This window comes from Falco cherrug, chromosome 2 (genome assembly GCF_023634085.1).
Source record: "Falco cherrug isolate bFalChe1 chromosome 2, bFalChe1.pri, whole genome shotgun sequence".
Classification (NCBI taxonomy): domain Eukaryota; kingdom Metazoa; phylum Chordata; class Aves; order Falconiformes; family Falconidae; genus Falco; species Falco cherrug.
In genome coordinates, this window is record NC_073698.1 from 62,869,425 (window position 1) to 62,893,669 (window position 24,245).

At 37.2% G+C, this 24,245-nt stretch overlaps 1 protein-coding gene across 3 annotated transcripts in view; it reads left to right on the forward strand.

The window, feature by feature from the left end:
• MYO16 (myosin XVI) overlaps positions 1-23,832 on the forward strand; it is a 412,244-nt gene extending 388,412 nt beyond the window's left edge. For 2 of the 3 annotated variants that reach the window (XM_055702545.1, XM_055702542.1), the window contains 2 exons: positions 3,059-3,150; positions 18,914-23,832. In XM_055702545.1, coding sequence (XP_055558520.1) covers positions 3,059-3,150; positions 18,914-19,147 — 326 coding nt within the window. In that variant the 3' untranslated portion in view covers positions 19,148-23,832. The remainder of the gene's footprint in view (positions 1-3,058; positions 3,151-18,913) is intronic. The other variant, XM_055702544.1, reaches the window with a different exon arrangement.
• Positions 23,833-24,245: the final 413 nt, after the last annotated feature.

Consider the following 24,245-nt stretch of genomic DNA (forward strand, 5'->3'; position numbering starts at 1 on the left):
ATCAGGGACTGAGTGTGGGATCTTCCTTTGAAGCAATATAGAAAAGGCATTACAGGGAGCAAGTGGGTAAAGGATTGGGTTTCTAGTTTGAATACACATATTGCTTGGGACAAGGCCATATTCTTGATTATGTGAAAAAAATCGAATGCATTTCTTTCATTTAACTTCTGCAGTTAGAGATTTTTGATTGAATCGTATTCCCTGGTATCATTTTCACCACCACATATAATTTCAGTAATAATATTAGGAAGCATAACCCTGCCAAAGAATTGCCAAATTAGACTGACTTTTGGTAACTTGAGAATAGTTGCAAGAAAGCCCAGTCCAGATGGTGTAATTTGTGCTCCAGCCTGAACCCCTGATTAACTTATGTTCCTGTAGTTCTGCCCCTGACCCATGCTAAACTGATGCTTCCAACCTTGTGCTGAATTAAGCAAGGTCTTATTCAATGCACAGCTGTGGTATCCTAATATTTATTTAGGTGTACGTAAAGGAAAACTCTCAGAATGTAATCAACTACTCCATTTATCTTTCCAAAATGCACCAAGCCTCTGCTTGCCATGTCTGTGACAACGTGCTGTTGCTGTACATGGAAACTTTACTTATTTGATAAGACCTTTATCATAGCTTTTCATAGAAATAAACAGAAAATCATTGATAACCTTATTCTTAGCTCAAGGCTGTCAGGGACAGTAGATACTGAAGTGTATGAATATAGTGCAAAAGCAGTAGCTTTTCAAAATGTGCTGCTGGCCTAGGAAAGTATTTTCATTCACTTATGATGGTTTAGAATCATGAAAATATTTTACATTATATCTTTTATTTGAATGAAATAAATAACACCTACTTTTAAAAGGCAATTGGCATTGAAATTTAGATAATTTTTTATTGTTTTGTTTGAGTTGTATCCAAACTGGATCCGTGAAAATAAATTATTACTTCAGGAAATTATTTGGAAAAAAAAAAAAAAAAAAGGATTTGTTTTGTGTGGACAAAACCTGGATTTTTGGAGGGAAATTTGTTTCAAATATTTCATTTGACCAAAAAATATGTAATTTTGCTGAGGGAAAATTTTAAGTTGCAGGACAGGGTATTTAATATCGGTAAGAAAGGAATAGTGGTAACTTACATGTATTTTACAAGCCTGGTAACTGGAGACCTTGAACATCAGACCTTACCCCAGTACATACCTAATATATCATGCACCAGCTTCAAAAAGTGACAGCTCCACCTCGAAAACAGCACATAGTCCAAGTCACTGTGAGAACAGGGTCAGACTCCCTCACTCTCTGCACCAGGCAAGAAAGGACTGAAATGCTGGATTCTGACAAGATTTGACCTTACTCCTGAGCTGCAAGCAGGGGTTCCACCTTCTTCACTGCTTGTGTGTGTCCAAAGGAATTCCACATGATTTGAAGCTGCAGAAGAAAATCCATATTTATGAATACTTTACACAGGCTTTATTCAAAAGAACAAATAACAAAAAAAACCCAGCTGTCCCTAGTTACAAAGCTGTGGAGTTGCACCATTATAAGAGGAATGCTAAAAGCAGGGTAGAGGACAAAAAGGAATAAGGATCATTCCTTCTCTTTAAAATTCATGTTCGATTTCTCTCACAAAATCAGGTTATTTTATGGCATTATTTGTACAATTTACATTTTCATGAGTTAATCATATATCAGTAACTATGTAAGCGTTCATGCTGAATTATCAAAAAAAAATAAAAAGCATTTTTGGTACTGAAAATAGCAAGTTGTAAGACAGGAATATTTCACATTGTTTCTATGCCAGTTTTGTGATTGAACAAGTGAACATGAACACGAAACAGAACTATGTCTAGTGTAGTACATAATCCCATAAGTAGTTTATGATTCATTGCATCTGAATTTTCAATTGTTTCCATTATGATTCTGTGTATTTTGTGCATAATATACAACGAGTGGGACTCACCTCATATTTCCTTATCTAAGAGTTACATATCTAGGCCCAGAAGCACTTTACCCAGTTTTAGCCACACAAAAGGTAGATGCCTAGACAAATCAAATACTTCAGATTAGATGTTATCAATTTCTAGTTAGCAAATCTCAGGTGATCTAACTGAAAACAATTCAACTTGCATATCTCTCACCAGGATGAATCCTTTTCTTGTGGTGGATAGCTGTGTTCTGTTGACTGAAGAAGGGGTAGCGATATGCTGTTTGTGGATGCCATAGTAGCATGAAAATTTGGAATATGTGCTATACAAAGCAATACCAAAATTGCTGGATACCAGACCTACCACAGTGTCTGTGATTCTAGTTTGTGAGGGGCTCAATAACACCTATCATAGACTCATTGTGTTTCTGCTTCTGCCTTTGCTTCCCCTCATCCCACCTTTCAGATCCTCTGTAGTGCTATGTGACTGGTCTTCCCACTCCGGCAGAAGTGATGGGGAAGCGCCGGCAGTGAGCCTCGCTCTAGGATCACTGTGCAGAGGTGTTTCTCTTGACTCCAGAGGGAGACCACCTGCCTCTTTTACACTGGATGACTGGTTTTTACACAGCTAAATTTTGGGCAGCTAATTCCCACATGGAGATTGCACAATAAGTACAAGAATTACAAACAAAACTCTATACTGAGGAGATGAAGTTGTAAGTCCTGGACCTACTATCGACTTCCTGTGTGACCTAGAGACATTAATTTGAGAGCAAACCGCAGGCCTGTTGTCCATTCCCTTTGTATTGCTTCTGTGATGAAAAGGAGCCAGGGGAAGAGGAGCCAGGGATTTCCGCATTGCAGGAGGAATCCCTGGCCAGTACATAGGTAATGTGCTATTTGCAGGCTCTTTCAGTACAATTGCCTCTTCTTTAAACCAGCATGCATACCTATGATGCTATTCATACTTCGTAAACCATAATTGTTCCAGTTTCAGTAAGCATGGAAATAGTAAATATCCAGGCAAATGTGTGATTTTTTTCCCATTCTTGTTTAGTAAAACATGTCAAGGTCTTTTGAACCTCATGCTGAAATCAGTCAATGCGTAAGTGTCAGATTATAAATTAGTGTTGTTCTGCTTTAGGTTTACCAGAGGAAAATGAATATTCAAGACTGTCAGCCAGCACTACGGCAGGCTCATCGACTCAAAGACATAGGGAAAGCCACACTAGCCAGGTAAATATTTCATTGACAGTCTATGAGAACCAGTAAAAGAGAAAAAAAATCATAGTAGCTGCATGCTGAAAGGTATCTTTATTCAAATTTGTGCATTGCCATTGAAAAATGCAGGTTTCTTTTACAGGTTTGTGTTGAGCTAAGGACAATAATGAACCTACTCTTTAACTTCTTTTGTTGGGAGGATAATCATCCTGAAAGGTTCTCAGAGTTCACAGTTTATGAAACTTACTGTTGCTGGTTGTGGGGACGCTGTTTTCAGGCATGAAATATATTTCTTCACCCTGAAAGGACCAAGATGTTATCTCTAACAAGATATTCATTCATACCAGAAAGAGTTGCACGATAATGAAACTCATAGGAATAAATACATAATTTTATCATCCTTTTGTATATAAAAGCAGTGAAGACTTTAAAAGCAATTTTCACTGGTCTTATACAAATATCAATAAGTAAAAATTAAAATCAAAATATCTATCAATTAAAACAGCAATAGATTCAGATGGAGTATGAATCTTGCACTTTGGTTCTTTTAAATTTCTGTGTAGTTAATGTCACTTTAACACAGAATTAAGTTTGGCATGCATTAAGTGAACAAAAAGGAATAAAATTGGTCATAATATGTTTTCTTCATTCTTTTCCTCAACATTTTATATACAATATGGAACACTTCACTTTTCTAAAAGTGTAGTTCCAAGTAATTTTTTTTATTATTATTTGAGATAACTGTAAGAATTTTACAGTAATGCCAAATATTGTACAAAGAGAAAATATGTTGGAGTTGAGAGGAATCTCCTCAACAGAAACCTCCCATTAACCAGTGGGACAGTTTCTGGACTGTTTTATCAGAAGGTAAGGAAAGTACTTTATCACATTTAAAAGCTACTTGTTGTCTGCAGGGAGCAGCTGACATGTCATTACAACAAAATACTGGCCTAAACCAAACAAATGGATGTTTGACCATTGACTCCAGCAGGAGTGGGATTCAGCCTTCAACATCCTATTTGGCTTTAACATAGCTTTGAAAAACAATAGGTTTTATCTGAGTAAATATGTGAGCAAACTAGTACAAAAATCTTCATTTTTTAATTTTCTATCCCAATATCCAAAGCACAGGCATAACTACAGTGCCTATTCTGAGTTGAAAAATTGTGCCGAGACAGCACTTGGCACTGCACTAATCTCTTCAGCTCTATAAATGAGATTGGCCAGAGCTGCCCTGGCACACATAAGCATATTGTCTTGCACACAATAACAAATTTTTGTCATCACCATACCTCTCAGACTCCCAAAATGTACTTTAGCCACATTGTGAAGAAGTACAGGTCTACTTACAGTAAACCTTAGAGTTCTGCTATCTCCAGTATACTGTATATATAGTATATATACACTCTCTCTCTATATATATATATACACATGCAGTATACTACATGGGGATATGTGATTATGAAGATGACCGGAGGCAATGTTTTCAGTTGTCTCCTTATTTTAATGATCAACCAAATACTTACTAGGCATGAGTGGACAAAGAGCCCTCTCTAGTGAATGAAAAATTTGAGTCCCAGACACTGCTCCAGTTATAAAAAACACAGTAAGACACTTTTGCCTTGGAGCACTTTACACCTTTGTTGCTAAAAAGATTGCCTGGCATCAAGGAGGATCACATTTAAATTGCTACAGTGGTGCAATACACAGAGAGTTAAATGAACTGGGTATAGGGGAGCCATTATAATCTTATTATCTTTGCAAATGGAAGCTGTATCCTTATGTGAAATTAGTTTGCATCATATAAATGCTTTATTTTAGAAGCAAGTCTTTAACCATTTACAAACTTGTATTTTTTGATTTTTCCAAAACTACTTGCCAAAAGCTGAACATAATTCAATTCAGTACTTTTAAATGTCACTTTTCAGTAAAAAGATGCTTTGCCAAAGTGTTTCACAAATCTTTAAAATAGATTCCATGCCATGTACTCAGAATTACATGCAGGGACAATTCCTAAATGCAAGCTCTATAAGAACTGTGACAAGTTTAGAGAAGAAACCTGCAGTTCTGTGATTTTTGATACAATTGCCTTAATGAATAAACATCTTCAAAATGGTGTTGCCAAAAGAAAAAGAAAAAAATCTTCCTCCCACAAAAAGAAAAAAGAATCTTAAAAAACTCTGTGCTCGCAGGGCTAAGATTTCTTACTGTAAAAACATTCCTCACCATTTCCAAATCATGGCATATATTTGAAAATGATTGGTTTTAATTACAGTTGACATTTCTTAGCTGCTGGTGACTACAACCCTGTTGTAAAAGTCTTTGCCAGGCTTCACTGCAGTAACCTTATCACTTTAAAGTAATACTTGCACAGATGTATGAAATAGGACAGATTGTTTCACAGATCTGTGAAGGTACCAATTGACTAATTGCTTTAGGGAGAGAAACATAGACTGGGTCCTTGGATCTCTTGGTAGATGCTCTGTCATTTCAGCTATAGAAAACTGGTTCATTAGCTTTCAGGGACTTCTAATATTTATGGGGGGGGGTTTTAGTACCTCCCTGCGAGTTCCTTACTGAAGTGACAGGAGTTAGTTAATTTCATTTTTGTTACAGGATCTCAAGGCTCATATACATCCAACTAAAGTTTAGGCATTGTGGCTTACAGTACCCATCATGTTGTCACATCAGGTGATAATTACCTGCATCACTGCCTAATGCTTCCTGCACACTGCAAACCTACACACTTCAGAGAGCAAATTCTTCAGCTCAATATCTGTCGACATGCATCATAATGATCAATCTTTTAACAAACACTTTTGGAAGCAATTACCAAGATATAAAATATCATGTAGATGTGAACTCAGCAACTTAATTGATCATGCTGAAAATAAACAAAGAAAAGTTGGCTGTTGGCCATAAATGCTACTTTTATAGGGCAATGGTTACTTAAAGGTCAATTCTTATCAGAATGAAAAAGGACAAAAATAGAAAAAAAAATGTTAAAATACTAACAAAATACTTCTCATTTGAAAGTTATCAATAAAATTTTTCTTTCTTTTGCTAGAAAAAGAAGTGTATTAAAAGTAAAGTTTGATTTTTGTCTCATCAAAAATGAAAGAACTTACATCAAAAGAAACGAAAGCCTTGCATGTTAAAAGATGAACAAAGTATAGGTTTTTTTTAAACTAGTACCTTTTCCTTCATATTGTTCTGTGGCTGTACAGTTGGAAATCTACAATGTCCAAGTGATTATATCTATAGGTTGTAAGTAAGTACCACGTAAAACCATAAATAACCTAACATCTGATATAACGCTGTAGCTTCATCTTCATCCTCAATGAAGGTGAAAATGGAACCATGAATTTGGGGGTCAAACCAGTTATCAGGAAGTTTCATGCACTTTAATTTGTTCAGATAGTAAATCTTTAAGAAACTATTTGTTAAAGAAGAGCTACGCGTATTTTTTTCACCAATCCGGCACACCACTTTCCATGCATTTTGTTCTTTCCTTGTAAATCAAAGCATTCTAGCCAAGGAAATCTTCAAAAAATAAAATAGAAAATAGTATTGCAAGAAACAATATCCTAATCTACCCTTACAAGAAAACCTACTTTTCTCTTAGCAACTAAGCCCACATATATCAGCTGCAAGAACTGCAATTAACTTAGCTTCTACAGAAAACCTTTGGTAGCTGTGCCTCTTGCTCCCTTAACAGCATAAAACTTCCTTTTCCAAACTTGATTTAAAATTACTGATTTAAAATTTATTTAGATGCTTATTGTTTCAAATTACTTCAGTGATTTGTTTAAACAATTTGGACGTTCCAAGTGTGCTTCGATCTGTCGTCTTGAATTCTTATCCCATAATTTCCTTCCAGAGGCAAAGAACCCACCAAAATGGAAGAGATGTTTCTTCTGGTTGTCTGTGCCAAAATCTTGCTTAGGTAGAAAATTTTGTTATGACTAAGAGTCATTTCTATTCCGTCACACTCCAGGAAGTGATTCCAAAGTGCACTGGAGACTCTACAGATGTTGAAATTGTTTAGCAGGGTCTAAAACACCAAACCTCCTCTAAAATAAAAAAGCTGTATAAAATATTACTTCTGTGCTCTTTGGGTTTTACACGAAGCATTTCTCAGTTCTTCAGCCAGTTTGATGGGTTCTCTTCTCCAGACTGTGTTTATTGCTTCCTCTGTTCTCGATGTCTCCTATGAGTGTGTATGTTTGAAAAATAGAGCATAAAGACTGACGAAACATTTAAGTTCTTTGGAATATCAGAAACAGCAGCAAGATAAAACAGAGTCAACAAAAGCAAGACTGTATCTTTGGCACCTCACACAAAAGCTAAGTGACCCTGTCGTCTTCTTTTTCATAGATCCAGGACTGGGGTTTGTTGGTTGGGTTTTTTTGGGTTTGGTTTTTTTGGGGTTTTTTTGTAAAAAATATTTTAAAGTTGTTCTTAACATTCACTACCAAGTGGGATGTGGTGTGAGAAAGATACAGTGGAATCAAGAAAAGCAAGCCAGCTGAAAGACTCCTTGTTTCTTATGTGGGCAGCAAGAAGCAACATGGTCTGTCTGTAACAGGATGAGATGGACAACCTGGAGATAATGAACAGATGGGAAATGAGGGACACATTAAAGATGAGAGTGATAATAATTGGGGGTGGGCAGTAAAACAGGCACCATATAAAAGGTGATTCAGAGAAGTAAGGTGGGGGGGGGGGAGGGGAGGAAGAGAAGAGAAGAGAAGAGAGAAGAGAAGAGAAGAGAGAAGAGAAGAGAGAAGAGAAGAGAAGAGAAGAGAAGAGAAGAGAAGAGAAGAGAAGAGAAGAGAAGAGAAGAGAAGAGAAGAGAAGAGAAGAGAAGAGAAGAGAAGAGAAGAGAAGAGAAGAGAAGAGAAGAGAAGAGAAGAGTAAAATGACTGAGAGACAAAGTAAATAATAAAATGGAATAGGGGTTTTAGAACAGAGGAAAGAAGGAAAAGCCAGAGAGAAGAAAAAAGAAAACAGAGAAGTGAGAAAAACAACTAAAAGGAAAGTAAGAAAAACAGGGGGAAAGAACGAAGTACAGAGCAGAGGGTGGTGGAGTATAATGTGAGAAGGACTAAGGAGTAAAAAAGTAGAAAGTCTATGTGATGTTCCAGATATGATATTCATCTTCATGCACATATCAATGTGATATTTTATGGAACAAAAATAAAAACAACTGTAATAATCCACCTACATTTATAGGGTTGCTTTCTATGCAAGTTAGTTTGCAACCATAGTCTCCTGAAGATTCAGCCATCCAAAAAGAAAGGTAGATTTTCATCAAAAGTTGCAGAGCTTCTTTGTGCAGTTTAGCTTTCTAATGGTTGAATGTTGGCTTATTTGTAATCAGATGATGTCACATGCGTTCAACATCCTATGGAAATACTCCCAGAAGAAGACACAAATAAGCAGTTTGCCATCCTAGTAGGTTAAGTAATACAATACACTCTGGCATAAGATTTTGGTTACCCACTTCTGAAACATGTTTTATCTGTCATGTGTTGAAAAAGGTAAGATAAAAAATGATGGTTATTTTTCTGCATATTGTTATATTAAAAAATCTTCAGTCTTATCTCTTCTATTTTGTTTAAACCCCATAGTGCAGGTTGGGAGATTGCATTAATATAGGAGCCAACATCTGACAATGAAAAAAGGGAAATGTCTTTCCATATTTGTGAAGAATGTATTTATTGTTTCATTATAGTTTAAGCCATAGCTCTTATTTCATGAAATCTCATTGCTTTCAGCAGTCTCTTCCCTCAGAAAGAGCTGCATATTCATTATAGTTTCAAGGGCCGCCTTTGTTCCTACTTGATTTAATATTTGTTGCCAATCACTTATTTTCTTGACTGTTCAGAAGTTTAAAGAATGTATAGTCAAGAATGCAGTGTGTTGCTATCCCTTACCCATTGTCACAGTTCTAAACACTGGGCTCTGACATTAGTCATTAATGTCTGTTGTGCTTGCCTATTAGCTGGAAGTAATCTTTGATCATCTTTGAAGTAAAATGTAGCAACCAAACAAGTCTGGTGTAATAAAAAAATCACTAATGCCTTTGTAAACACATAACATCCAAGAGACAACATAGAACGTTACATATTTATCATTGATCTGAATCAGTATATCCCCCTGAATTGTGTTTGTTTATTGTTTTGACAGTAATGTCAAAGAGTTCTCTTTGTAATGTCACATACAGACAAAAATCAAGTCTTATAACGGAGTGTGGCTTTATTTTTAGAAGACTTACAGTCAAAAACATGTGACTTATAGATTAAATGGTATGAGGTAATGCATAGTATAAATTCATCAACAGGTACAAATACCCTGTGTTTCTGTATCAAGGGCTTTTGGAGGGCTGATGCCCCTCTCCTCAGCATGTCCTAGATCTGACTGACCTCCAAAAGGGAAAACACAGGTTCTCCTCTTTCAACCAGTAGGTGCCACAGTCAGTTCCCTGCACATTTGATGCTCCTTTTTTGTCTCCACTGCTTCATCCTCATCACATTTTCTCCTGGTAGAAGGCTGTGATTGTTGAGGAGAAGGGAACAAAACTTCCTGAGCAGTCCTGTGCTCTCCCTAAGCTCAGGTGTTTGGCTGAAGTGTGTCGTTATTCCCTTGGGCTGCTGCTTCAAATTTTAATTCAATGGAGCATGGTCCACTAGCCCACTGCTGGCACCTGTGGAGAGTGACTTCATGTCTGACTTAGTCATAAGTGCCTGGTGTGAGAGAGAATAATTTGGTCTTTCTGCCCTTCATTTTATTGCTGTCACACACTGCCACATACGTGTAGATCAGCAGAGATTTAGACTGCTAACAAACCATAAATTAAGTGGTGTTTGCCTCTGATGTTGTTTGACCATAAGTGTAGTGTTTTTATACAAGAAGGGATGATACATGACATTAGCAAATACGAGTCGATGTTTGTTTTTGTAATTGCTTCAAAAGCATTGTGGCAATCCTAGTCTCTAACTGGTCAAGTAAAGTATCTCCATTAATACCAAAGCAGCAGTCATCGGTTAAGTAGCAACATGATTCAGTTTTTCAAATATTTCTTGTTAGATTATGTACAAAGTGGTATCACCATTGTTAGGTCAGCTGTTCTGAAGACCTCTATGATAATGGTTTGTTTTCAGAACTCATCTTGAGAAAGGAACAATTGCTGTCCTGAACATGATATTTTTCTCAAACATCAGAGGTGAATTAGGAGGATGGTCTGAAGGTTTAAAAGATCATTCCAGTTTATCTGGAAAGAGAAGTATTACCTTAGAGAAAAAAAACCAACCAGACAAACCAAACCAAAACAACAACAACAACAACAACAAACCAAAACCAAAATCACCTGTATATTTCAATATTCATTGATCTTTCAGTCATTCTGGGAAGGTGTAGCTGGTATCAGAAGTCTAGAGTTGAAAGAAGCTCAGCCAAAATAAATAATAATAAATAGATTAATAATAGAAACCCACAAGATCCAAATAAGCAAATGAAATACACCCCTGTTTTGAATGTATAGGCTTGTCCAACTGTATTCTCAGCTCAGGTAATCAGAGTGCCTGACATATGCTGTCAAGTATTACTGAACATCACCTACCTTGTTCTAATACTGTCGGCCAGGTCACACATTACAGCTACACATAGGATTTGTGTACTGATTTTATATCTTTGCAAAATAGTATCTTTATTTAATTGCTGAAATACCTCCAAGCTGTATGGAAGGCAATTAAGCTAATTAATTGAGAATATTGTGGTCCCAGCCTTCACTGAGAGAAAGGTACACACATACAGAAGACCAAGCCCTGCTTTTGCAACTAAAATATATTCCTGAAAAAAAAAAAAAAAAAAAAAAATCACCTAAAACTAAGCACACACCACACCCTCCCCCCAGAAAACAAACAAACAGAGAAAACCCAAAGAGCATGGAAGAAAATCAGACAACTTATACCAGAAATAGAATTGTAGTCAGATGAAGAACATAAAATCTTCTGTCTCAGGCACACCAAAGGTATTTGTAGCCCATGAATCTCTTCTCTTTCTGACAAAAATGAGAAGATGCTGATGCCTAGGGAAAACAGAGAGATGTGGGGTGCCTTTTTTGCCAGAGTGATCTCTCTGTTTCCAGTTATCTGTGGGGAAAGGCCTTCTGGAGGCAGAGTTATTGTGTAGCTAGTAATCCTTAGTGGACTTTTCTTTCATGGATTTTTTTAGAAAATCCTTTCAGAAAGCCAAACGAAGGCAAACAAGCAATATTTTTAGAATGAAGCTTGAGAGTTTTCCAAATATTGTGTGCTAGGAGAGGGCTGGACTGGGCAATCAAAGATGCCTGTACCTGCATGGTCTCTGACACCAGAATATCCTCCTTCCAGCATCACCCCATGACTGATATTTGGAAGAAAATTAAATCTGGCCTTCAAAAAATCTGGATAGCTGAAAAATGCTTGTCAGAAGGGAAAGCATTTCTTCCTGACTCTTGTGGTGATCTGATTTTGTTCAGAATTGTAATCCCTTTTCAGTTTTATATTAAATACAGTTACTTTTGAGATTCCCCCAAGTTTTAAATTTCAGCAAATTTATAACTTCTTTTGATTTCATCTATATGACACCTGTTCTAAAAGTAGTTTATTCTTTTGATGTAATAAGAAATTTTCACTGAGAGAGAAAAAAGATTTTCTTGTTTAGAAAAAAGCAAACATAATATATGTATCAGTTATGGATCATCATGTTTAACTCTATTTAAGCTGGCATATCTCCACCAGAGCAATTCCAGATTTGCACCAGACAAAACAGTTGTCATCTTTGCCATTTTCTCCTTTCCCATAAACCCATTTGCCATCTATTTGGAGAGCTTTGTTTTGGAAGATTGTAAAGTTGCTCCAACACAAAGAAAAATCATCAGCAGTTTAAAAGAACTATTAACTAAAATCACTTTATTGTTGCATATCACATATCAAGTTACGACATCCAGTGGGTCTGCATTCGGAAAAAAAATGCCTGTCCCAGCATTCACAAGACAATCACATGAATCAGCTTGGATCCCAGTGGTACATTTGTATTTGACGATTTTTAATTGGAATTTAGAAGCATGTAAACTCATTTATCATAGCTGCTCTCTACTCCCTGCTGGGGTCTTACATGGGCAATGCAGATTTCCCAATCAAACACGAATTTACATATTGATTTGATTTATGTTGAATGCTTGCCTAGGCTTCTCAACACACCCTTGGTTTACTGTATGCTTTCCCCTTTTATCTTTAAATGAGTATTGTATTGTTAAATAACATGTAGGCTGACAGATTTTTTTTCTTTTTTTTCTTAATTCAAGAATTGGTGGAAAAGCAAACCTTTCCTAATTTATGCTTTTTTTGTAAAGCAGATAAAACCAAAGTATGTGTTTGAACCTGAAGGGTCAGGAGTTTTTGAGAGGTTGCAATGTGACTGTCCTGTAGTTTGGAAAAAAGATGTGACATGCATGTTTGGAAGCAGTCAGTGTAGGGGCTTATCAGATGCAAAAAGAAAACAGAGAAAGATGAAGCCATTAGAAGGAGTTATAAACATTTCTGTGAGGGAGATGCATGCCATAATTCCAGAATTAATGAATTAAATTGCATCTTTTATTTTGAAATGATAGGTAAGAACATCCTGATCACTTCTGTCTTTAAAACTGATGATCTGCAGGAGACCCGCTGGGGTTTGTGAACTGCTTTTGAGGGCTTCAATAAAGATAACTGTGACTCACCTATTGGCTGAAAGTTGTTCTGCTTACAGTTTTAGGCAGCCTACAAATTGGAAAAAATTAAAAGCGTGGGGTTTGTCAAGGCAGTTCCATTTCTAAGATAATTATGATAATTTATTATCAACATTTTACATATGTTACATAATTAATTTTAGATCCTGATCAAATTTTAGAAAGGCACAATCATTGCTTTTCTAGACTCAATCTCCCCATGGATTCCATGATGGTACCTCAACTTTACTAACAATTTAGAGCAATAATGGAAGAGAAATATAATGCTGTAATAATTAATTGTGAACATCTACTGACAGTTACTTTAAGGCACCAACATTGACAAATTATTAAAGAAAATAATTGCAATATTTCTCTAAAGGGAAAATATGGACTAGCTACCTCATGCAAATGTCTCAGGAACACATGCTAATATACTGTACATGTCCTTAAACTGTTTTGTGATTTAAAAGTCTGTTTTATGTTGTGCTTGTAAGTCTATATTCAGGGATTTTACTAAAACTTACAGAAGGAACTAAAAACAGAACTGTAATAAAGCATGCAGAACTACATTTTGTGAAAAAAAAATAAAAATAATTGTATGTTCTAACATCCAAGAATGTAATTAAATGGAATAATAGAATCATTTAGGCTGGGAAAGACTTTTAAGATCATCAAATCCAACTGTTAACCCACCACTAAAGCATCTTCCTAAGCACCACATTTATGCATGTTTTAAATGCTTCCAGTGATGGTGATGCCACCACCTCCCCAGGCAGCCTGTTCCAATGCTTGACCATCCTTTCAGTGAAGAAATTGTTCCTAATATCCAATCTAAACCTACTACAGCACAACTTGAGGCCATTTCTTCTTGTTGCTTGTTATCTGGGAGAAGAGACCGACCCTCACCTGTCTGCAACCTTCTTTCAAATAGTTGTAGAGAGCAATTAAGTCCCCCTGAGTCTTCTCTTCTCCAGGCTAAACAACCCCCGTTCCCTCAGCCACCTCTCATAATGCTTCTCCAGACCCTTCACCAGCTCCATTGTCCTTCTCTGGACACGCTCCAGCACCTCAGTGTCCCTCTTGCAGTGAGGGGCCCAAACCTGAACACACGATTCGAGGTGCAGCCTCACCAGTGCTGAGTGCAGGGGGACAATCACTGCCCTGGCCCTGCTGGCCACACTGTTCCTGATACAAGCCAGGATGCTGTTGGCTGCCTTGGCCACCTGGGCACACTGCTGGGTGATGTTCAGCTGGCTGTTAACCAGGACCCCCAGGCCCTTTCCCACCAGGCAGCTTTCCAGCCGCTCTGCCCCAGGTCTGTAGTGCTGCGTGGGGTTGCTGTGACCTAAGTGCAGGACCTGGCACTGAGCCTTGTTGAACCTCATACAGCTGGCCTTGGCCCATCGATCCAGCCTGTTCAGACCCCTCTGCAGAGCCTGCCTGCCCTCAAGCAGATCAACACTCCCCGCCAACTTGGTGTCATCTGCAAATTTGCTAAGGGCACACTTTGTTCCAATTTCTTGTCAGTAGTAGTAGAAATACCAATTATAGAAATACCAAGTAACTGCAAATAACCAAAAAAACCCCAAACTACTAGAGTACAATACACATTTTTTTTTAAATTAAACTCTACATTTGGTCAGGGAGAGAGCAAAGTGAGGTGAAACACTCAAAAGAATCTACTAATGAAAATTAATGAATCTCTGGCAGACAGTTTAATGAGTCCTTTGGCAATAGCTTGATGATAAGACTGTTGCATTTGATACACAAATAGACAATATAAGCTCTTTGTTACTTCTGTATGTTACAAAATATCCTCTGTAAAGTTACAGCATTTGATTTTTTAATGCAGAATGAATTTCCTGAGATTCTAGATTCAAATGTCTAAATAACTCAAACTAATGTTAATTTTAAATGGACCTGTTAACGTGAAACCTTCAACTTTCCAGAGTTAAAAACTTGCTGGAGTTTTTAACTAGCCTAAGAAATAAGACTATAATTAAAATTAATTATTGACTTACCTTGCAGCATTTCATCTTGATTGTAAGACAAAGTTGAAATCCAGTATGTCTGCTTTAGGCCACGAAGTGAAATTTAGGCAGAATTCAGAAGCCTAAATCCACAAGGCGATTCAGGATCTTGGCTCATTCTCCAATGACTGCAATACTTAAATGCATAAAACTCAGTAGGCAAAATTGTGCTCTGACATTTTCATGGTTGCCAGCATACAACCAAAGTGCTCTGTCTCCACGAGCTCTTGTGTGCTAAAACGACATTGCAGTTTCCAGTGAATAGCTTTGGTAATTCCACATATTCTTCTCTTGTGCGTCACTGTCTTTGATATTTCAGCTTTTCTTTTTTGTTCAGTAAGGACTCCAGATACCAAACACAGGGATGGTGTTTCCACCAGATGGCAGGGCTGTTAAATGCTATGTATTCAAATGCTATATGTTTTTGTGGGTCTAGCCCAAATGCTATGTTGCCCATGTCTGAGTGACCATTGAATTTGAGTAGGAAAATCCTGGTTTACAGTTGGTATCATCTCTACCTTTTAATGGTTGAAGTTGTTTTTTCATTGTTCATTGAAGAGATCAGTAGTCTTCACGAAATACATGTTTGGGATATGGAGCTGTAATGAAGAAACATAGCTTGCTGTTTTACATTCTGCTTCATGTAAAATTATTATATGTATAACAAATCTTTAGCTTGTCACAGGTCTAATCATGAATGGAAAACAGAAAAGATAGCATGTTATCCCAATAGATCTAATTACATTCATTGATTCGTTTAAAGCCCTGACATTTCTTGTGTGTTTTCCTCCATTTCATTTCCACTGCATTTCTATCACGTCCTTCATCAAAGTTCAAATATAAACTTTTCCTGGCTTACTTACCAGATCAATCTCATAATAAGTAAAGATTTTATAACTTTTTCCATCCTTTTTAAAAAAATACAGTCAAAGATGTACACTGATTTGTGGACTGCACCAACATTTGTCCACTGTATACTGGAAAATGAGCTCTATAGTGAAACTGCTGACCCAACATTCATTTACAGCTTACATAAGCAGGGTCAGGATAATAAAGCTTCTTCAGTGCCTATAAGCTATAAATAGGATGCATTTGTCAATTGCCTTGCCCAGGCAAAATGTATTGGCTTTTCACCCTGCACCTGTGTGCCTTTATGTTTCTTAGAATAGCAGTGGCACTGTCTCTATTCAAATACTTTGTCCATCTTTCAAAATCAAAAATTCCTCCATACTTCATTAGTCATGCTATCGAACTTTTGTCATTTGAGCACATCCAACAACACAGCGTTTCAAAATATCTATTTTCTTATAAGTATACTTATCTACCAGTATTCAGGCACGTCTTTCATTATTGAACTCTGAAACTCGTATGAAACTCTTGCGACAGCAATATAACGTAGCTTGCTTTTTGTATGTTCTAACACCTCTCTGAGAAGCACGCCTAATACAGGTTCATGAAATGCCTAAAATTTAGATGCAAATAAAGTTTCTAAATTGGGAAGATTGGATTCTAGTCTGCCTGTTTTGTAAACTGGGTTATGCCCACAATTTAAAGCCATGGAAATCTATAGAAATTGGCCAGAGTAAGTCCCAAACTATACATCTGTTCTATAAGATAAAACTACCTCTCCTGTCTTTCTTGATAAATTGTTTCTAATTACAAAGTTTTTATTTGTCATCTAATCTTTCCTACTCACACTGGAGAGGAAAAAAAAAAGAAAGGAAAAAAAAAAGCTAATGTGTTTTGGTACACAAGAAATCTCTGATACCCCTCTAACAATATCTGTGGAAAATTTAATTTTCCTTTGAGTCTCTGAGATGCCCTGTTACATTTTGTGTAAACATAAAAGCAAAGAGGTTTTTGATTTCATAGTGTTATGCAATTGGGATGGCACCAAAATACACTTTAATGAAGTCTTTCAAACACTTTCCATTTTTCTTCTTTTTTCTTAAAAATGCAGAATTTACAATTGTACTCAACATTATAATACCTTTTATTAAGACATGCATTAATAAATGTTATTAAGACATGGTTAATGCGTTTCTTTTTGAAATTTCAACCAACCAGAAGTTAAGCAGATTCCCCATTGATCTTCAGGCACCTCCATGTAAGGGCCCATTCCTTCCCTGACAGCACGTGTGAAAGGTTTGACTTGCACAGGACACATTTGAAGCAGCAATGTAGAACCTGTGTCAGCTTCCGTGGCCAGGTACCTGCTGTTCCACGAAGGAACATCAGGAGCCACAGGCAATAGCAGTCTTCTACCCCAGGGACCCTCATTGCTCATCAGTGACAAAAATGCCCTTCATGTTGCTCAGCCCGCCTTGCAACTGGAACCGACCACATGCGTAGTGTCTCATGAGCATTTAAGGGCACTGCACATCAATTCCTTTTTCATGGTAACTAATATGCAGCCATCCCTCATTAAGATAAGGTTTATAAATGCAACATTGACAAGAATAGCCATACTTCTCACATGAGCCCGTTGTGTGAAGTATGAGCATTTTCAGAATGTGATAGGTACCTCTTATAGGTGCCCCTGGTGGAGTCCTTAAGAAGGAAGGTACCAGGGTAAGGGCCATGGGCCATTAGCTGTTGTGTTGGGTTTGGTTCATATCCCTTAGATAGTCCTCCTCTGCTACAGAACACCCGCAAGTGAATAGCTCTCAGTACCTCCTCTAGGTGCTGCTGTGCTGCATAGGTGCTGAGTAGGTCTTAAAGGTTGGTAAGATGGACTTCATAGCTTCGTGGACTTGTCACAGGGGCTTCAAACTGACTTGAAAAAAGTAGACAATCATAGGAACAGAAAAATAAAATGGGAGGGAACAGTTTCTTCTAAGTGGTTAATGGATCTATTACCGAACTGTTTGGCTACTTCAAGATAGATCTAGAGATAGTTTCAGGCCAACTGAAACTACATTTTAAGTTGTTAATGTATTCTCTGGGGCAAGGCAAGGGCCAGCCCCTGGTTCTAATGATAACACCTGTCTGTGACTACCTGGTTCTGGCTGTGATTTCTGGTTCTGACTGTTTGGGTATTTACATTTAGGGGCAAAACCCTCCTACCTCTGCAGCTGCTATTTGCTCTGTATAAAGGAGTATTTTGTGAGTATAAAAATATTATATGACAACAGTTTTAAGACCAAGGTGCTCGAAACATGGACTACTATAGGCAGTGCATTTTGTGTTTTTCAGAGGACTGTGTTCATATACCTTTTGTTGATATAGGGGAGTTTTTTCCATTTGTTTCATTTTTAGCATCTGTTTCATAAACTTCGCTTCTATGACTTTTAGACATGAGACTGAAATAAGGCAATTCTGAATAATTCATTTTCTTTATTTTCAGTGTAAAGAATGGTAAATGGGTAGAGGGGTCAGTGAGCTAAGCACACAGTTTAACCCTTTTGGAATTTCAAATTATTAACAGGGTTCTTTGATCTGTTTTCTTTCAGCTGTAGTACATATGACAGCAGCTTTCCCTCAGCAAGGGTAGGACTTGAGTGCTTACCCACACACATCTATTTATTTCTTTAATTGTAAATGTTAGAATGGCAGCGTTCACAGCCACTCACCATCTAACATGGCTAAGCCAGGGCACGCTGTAGCAGTTGCAGGATTTCTGTTCATCATCCTACTAGAATGTGTGGGTAAGCTTATAATGCTCCGTGGTGCCCTTTGCAAATTATGGATGGAGAGCAGAAGCTGGTTCACTCCTCTCATGGGGCTTGGCAGTGTAGAACACCTCTCATGAGGTCAAGGGAAAGTTCTTTTGCTGAAAGTCATTATTGTTTACACATCATTATGAATGTCACTGAGCTCCTTACAATGGAGATAGGAAAACAGGACCTGAATCTGCCCTGCCCACAGGTTTACATCCATGACAAAAGGGGCAGAGGATCCTGTGTGAAGTTTCAACATGGATGTTGCAGTTTTACACTGCCAGGAGAATTTACTTCATCCATTTTTTTTATTATTTCCTTCTCACTAACAGGTTATTCACCAGCTTAGACTTTCAGAGAATGAGAGTGTGGCTCTGCAAGAGCTTCTAGATTGGAGGAGAAAGCTGTGTGAAGAGAGAGAAGACTGGCAGCAAATCTTGCACAACACGGAGCAAAGAATCACAGCCCCACCTCCACCCCCGTGTAAGAAGCCAACGCTGCTGAAGAAGGTCGAAGATACCTCCTGCAACAGACTGTCTTCAGGCATATGGGATACCACCATGTGATTCAGATGTGTGTGTTTGCAGACTGTTAGGAATGAAACCGTCTAATGACTTCAATCTGCACAATCAGCAAGTTTTCTTCCCTTCATAAAGCATGCAGGGATTTTTTACAGGCACTCGCTCAAGAGCACAGGATGGAGGAGCTATTTAGATCTGTCGTGTGTGCGTGTACATGTGTGCATTTGTTCTTTTTATATATATATATACACATATACATACATGTGCATCTGTAAGTATATATATGTGTGTGTGTATATATATATGGAGACAAACTGCACTATAAGTAGTTTAAAAGTATGAGACGGTCACTTGGAGCTCTCCTATGGACAATGAAGAAACTATGTCAAGCAAATGATGATGGCGAGAAGTGGCTGACAGGCATTTTAGAGAGATCAGGAAAGTCTGTGTGCACACTGTACAGCTGTTTTATATAGTACAAAAATATGATGTTTCTTGTTCCCTAATGAATGGTTTTATTATATTACATGTAAACATATATATATTTCTTTGTAGATGTCTGTGTTCTATTGGTGTTGCAAACCCGAAGATTATTTACATGTTTATTACTGGTGTTTTATAACTTTATGCAATTGGTGCTGTTGTTCTTTCTTCAAAATACAGGTAATAAATTCAGTACTCACATTTTTCTTTCATATTTTATCTTTAACAACATACCAAACAGTTTCAACACTGTGTTCTTTCTTCAGAACTGGCAATATCCTTTCTAAAATCCAATCCTGAAATTCTTGCAAAGCTCCTATATACAGGTGTGATTTGATGTTGTTCACAGTCACAAATTGGAGAGCATGACTTCTTTTCAGTGGACTTGTGTTTCTGAATGTGTAAACTGTGAATTCTGCAGTTACATTTCAAATCTTATTTTCATTCTGGGTTATGTAAAATAATGAGGCACTCATTTAGATTAGGTATGGTTTGAAATTCATACCTGATTATGCTTAAGGTCAGGTGTCAGTGGAAAGATACATAATGGTAATGAGTTATGAAAATAGGGCTGTGATTTACTGTTACAAGCCAGAAGGCTTTATGGAGATGGGTATATCAAAGGATTTTGTCCTTACGGTCGTACAGTGATGCATTTATACCTCAACTTTCATGTAACAAAATGGTTTCAGAAATTGGAGCATTCTAGCTGGCAAACATGAGTTCTGAGTAATATTAATTTATGAAAAACATACTGCTGGCAACTTGTTAGCTACTGCTCAGCAGTCTTTGAAATACAGCTTTGCCACTAAAAAGTGTAATTTATATATATATACACAGGTATTTTGTCAGGAGCCGCTTATTTGAAGTTTTTGGAGTACGCAGAGCCACTGAGAAAAACTTTTCTTGGCTGTTTGCCCCATTCCTATTGGGATCCAGGAAAAAGTACTTGTAGTTTTGCAAGGGGATGTAGGACTAATATTTTCAAATGTAAGCTAGGTTTAAAAAACCAAGCTCACCCTTGGTTGGAAGTTGTTGAGAAAGAAAAAAAAAAAAAAAGAAACAAAAAAATGACAAAAACAAAGAAAAACCTGCTTAGAGACATACCTTTTCCCATCATGTATGATAGAAGCTTCAAGCAGGATGAATGGTAAAAAACAGTCACATGCTTGTTTGTTTTTACAGGGAAGCAGCAAAATTCAAATCGTTCCCATGAGTCTCATCAAGCTGTAGACAGAATTAAGCACCTTCTCTTGCTAGACATTAAAATAAACATTTCAAGTGGGCAAGGAAAGGAAGACACCAGGTTAGCTCAGAATTTTACCAGTTAACTTCACAGAAGTCCTCTCTGTGAGATTACCCATTCCTGTTTCATGGAGGAGCAGGCACTCTAGGCTCTGAATCTTACCTTCAGCTGATGTAAGTGGCCATAGAGCATTACTTGACCCAGGAGGAGCAGCTAACCACTGTGAGGTTATGCAGAAAACAATTCTCACCCACTAAACAATTATGTCAGAGCAAGGCTTTGCCTGGAAGAATTGAAGTTTCTTGTCTTTTCGCTCAGGTAACCAGGGATACAGAGAAATCCCTGTGTGAGAGTGAAATGAGATGGCTCCAGAGCTGGATGCAAGGATGCTGATTAGTCTGACCTTGCAACTACATTGCTTCCAGGATGCAAATTATTATGCCTACACGGCGCAGCATCACTACACAGAGCCATAACAACATCTACCCATCTACCCAGCTAGCTTAGCAATCCTGAACACCTTACTGCACTGAGACATGCAGACATGCCCTCAGGCTTATTGCTCCTCAGACGGGTCTGGCAAATAGCCCTCTCCTAAGCTCTGTCATATTGCTAACTCTAATGCCCACTAGCTGGCTTGGTGACTGATCGCAATCAATCCACAGCAGCCTGAGGGTTTAGGGCAAGCTGTAAAAACTGACTAAGAAGCCAGTTTAGATCATGCCAAGATCTCTGCTGCGGCAGTGAGCTTGCTACCAGTCACCAGGCTAGTTATTTGTGAGGTGAGCTTGTGTATCTCCAGATGACACTGTTGTCATTGCTGCACTTGTAATGCAGGAGTATCCAGAGGGGAGAGAATACATTTGTCAAGTTTAAAATATATTAAAATGTAATTAAAATGGAGTTTACAATGGGAAATAGTACAAATGCACATTATACGATTTGCAATCTTTACTAAAAGTTGTGTTACAGCCGTGATCAGCCTTAGCTGCAGGAGCTCAAATGGGGTCTAACAAACCTTTTTGCTACTCTTTCAAAGTCTGTATTGTGCCCTGTTACAGCAGTATGAACCAAGTGTGGAAAAAAGGTATGTAGATTTACTAGCAGCTTCATCAATGCACTTAAAAGGAGAAGCCAGTGCAAGCCTGATTCAGGCAATCTGATTCACCAGACAATGAGAAAGCAGATTATTCCCTGCTGTGTAGAAGGCCTTTGTTCTATTTTTTGGCAAACTTGGTTAAGACATATATTTTCTGGGGCTCTTCCTTCAAGCATGTTACCACAGTGCAATCCAACAAACTAAACAGCAGAAGATATGAGAACTTTTTTTCGATTTTGTTATTAATTCCGAGTTATGTAATGGCTAACTTTTTACTGGGGAAGATTTTTCAGGATATTCCATTAAAATATAGTACTATACGAATAAAGAATTTGTGTTAAAAAAATGTTTTAAATATTTCTGTAATGGCAGTAAGACACTCCAGAGTGTGACTTATGATGTCATAATTCACACCTAGTGTGCTCATTGGTCCCCTGGCCTTTGGCCTCGTGCCTAACAATGCAGTTGGTAGGAAATTATTATACCATAATTCACACCCTACTGTGTCTTATTGCTTAAATAACCATACCCCCAGAGGTGTCTTAAAACTACCATTAAAGTTTATATTCTGTATCAAAATGTGTTTACAGGGCTGGGAAAATATACTATTGACATTTTAAAATGTTGAAAAGTAGTTTTAGCAGAACTGTACAATGCTTGTAAATTAATCTCCCCAGTGGAGTACGCACCAGCCAATTACAGTATTCCTTGAGTATATGAAGTCCTCTCTTGCACATTAAAAAAAAGCTTAGACAAAAAAAAAAAGCCTTATGAATTTAAAATTCTAAAGAGAAAGATTAAACTCTATGAGCATGCTAATGCCCTTAATATCCAATGAACAATCTAAAATATATTTATATTTGCAATAAAGCAATTTCAGGAAGCTGGGGTTACCATCAGATAATCCCTCCTCCACATTGTGCCTTATTGCTTAATTTGTAATATGTGAAACAAACAAAACTTCTAACAAATCAGCCTGTCTTTCAGTATAAGGTAAGAAGAATCAGATATGTTTTGCGCTTTAAAAAGTCATTGGTCTTAAAGCCAAGGGAATTCTGAAACCGTATTAAACCACAATAAAAGAAAACAACAGCTGCTGGCATGAGAAATTTTTAAAGCTTGTAAACCTTACTTGTTACTCCTGCAAGAGCACTTGGAATATTTTAGTTGCTGTAGTTACATCCCTATTGCAGAATATAAGCAAAACTTTGCTTTTAAAAACTAATTTAGATGTCCAGAGAAATACTTTCACCAATATTTTACAGAAGACCTGTGTACAACATGAAGTGATACGCCTTTTAAAAATTTGTATTGTTTACAAAACAATAGTATAATTGTTGAATAAGTGGGTTACATTTGCCTTTTTGCCAGTGATCCTTTTCTATTCCTTCTAAAAGGTTGACTTATTTTCGTTTATAACTTTATTATACTGCAGATCCTTTGTGTGTGGAACAAAGAATTTAATTAACTTACTAAGAAAGAGTAATAGATTGTAGCATAGTTCTAAAGTGATAGTAATAGCCATATTCATTGTAGTTTTTAATTCTGTTCTATAGTATTGACTTCCCTAGTAATCCTGTTATTCTTATCTCTATAAAGCCTGCTAATATCTGAAATGCTCTGAGGAACTTAAAATAAGTTTTGCCATTCGCTTGTTAAATAATAAATGTGATTAAACTCTGTACAAGTCAGTTTTCCAGAATGGTATTAAAAGTTTCATGGCTTTGTGTTCTAAATATATAGGTTTTAAAAGGAAAACACCATGTGAGCTTAACTATTTGACAGTATCTGAACAAAAGAGATGGATGTATAAGGAAATGCTTTTCTTCCAGTTTCGCTGTTCTCTGTACCTTCAGGATTTTCATTTTGAGAAGAAATAAATAAATCCCAGTGCTGGCTTATACTGTGGCTGTGAGAACTAGATCATTAGCAAAGACTGTCTGTCCTCCCACCTGTGGTCTGGCCCTTTCCCCAACCACATGGATGTATGCTGGATCTGGCTGAATCACGCATTATTCTGTGAAGTGTCTTAGGTAAACAAGTTGTCAAGCCACGATTTGACTTTTTAAGGATTTTTGATCTATTACAGTAAACAAAAAAAAAAATCTTGAATTAGCCAGAAGTAATTACTTCAACCTTAAGTAGCTTGCTTTGGTTCTCATATATGTGAATAAAATCCCCTCTTAGCCATTTCTTATTTCCTTTTCTGTCAATTTAGGTTAATTTTCAAAGAGACTTTTATGATGAAAAAAAGAAGTGGGTAAATGAAATCTGGCATAACCTTTAGATTTAATTTTTGAAATTAAACATTTTCC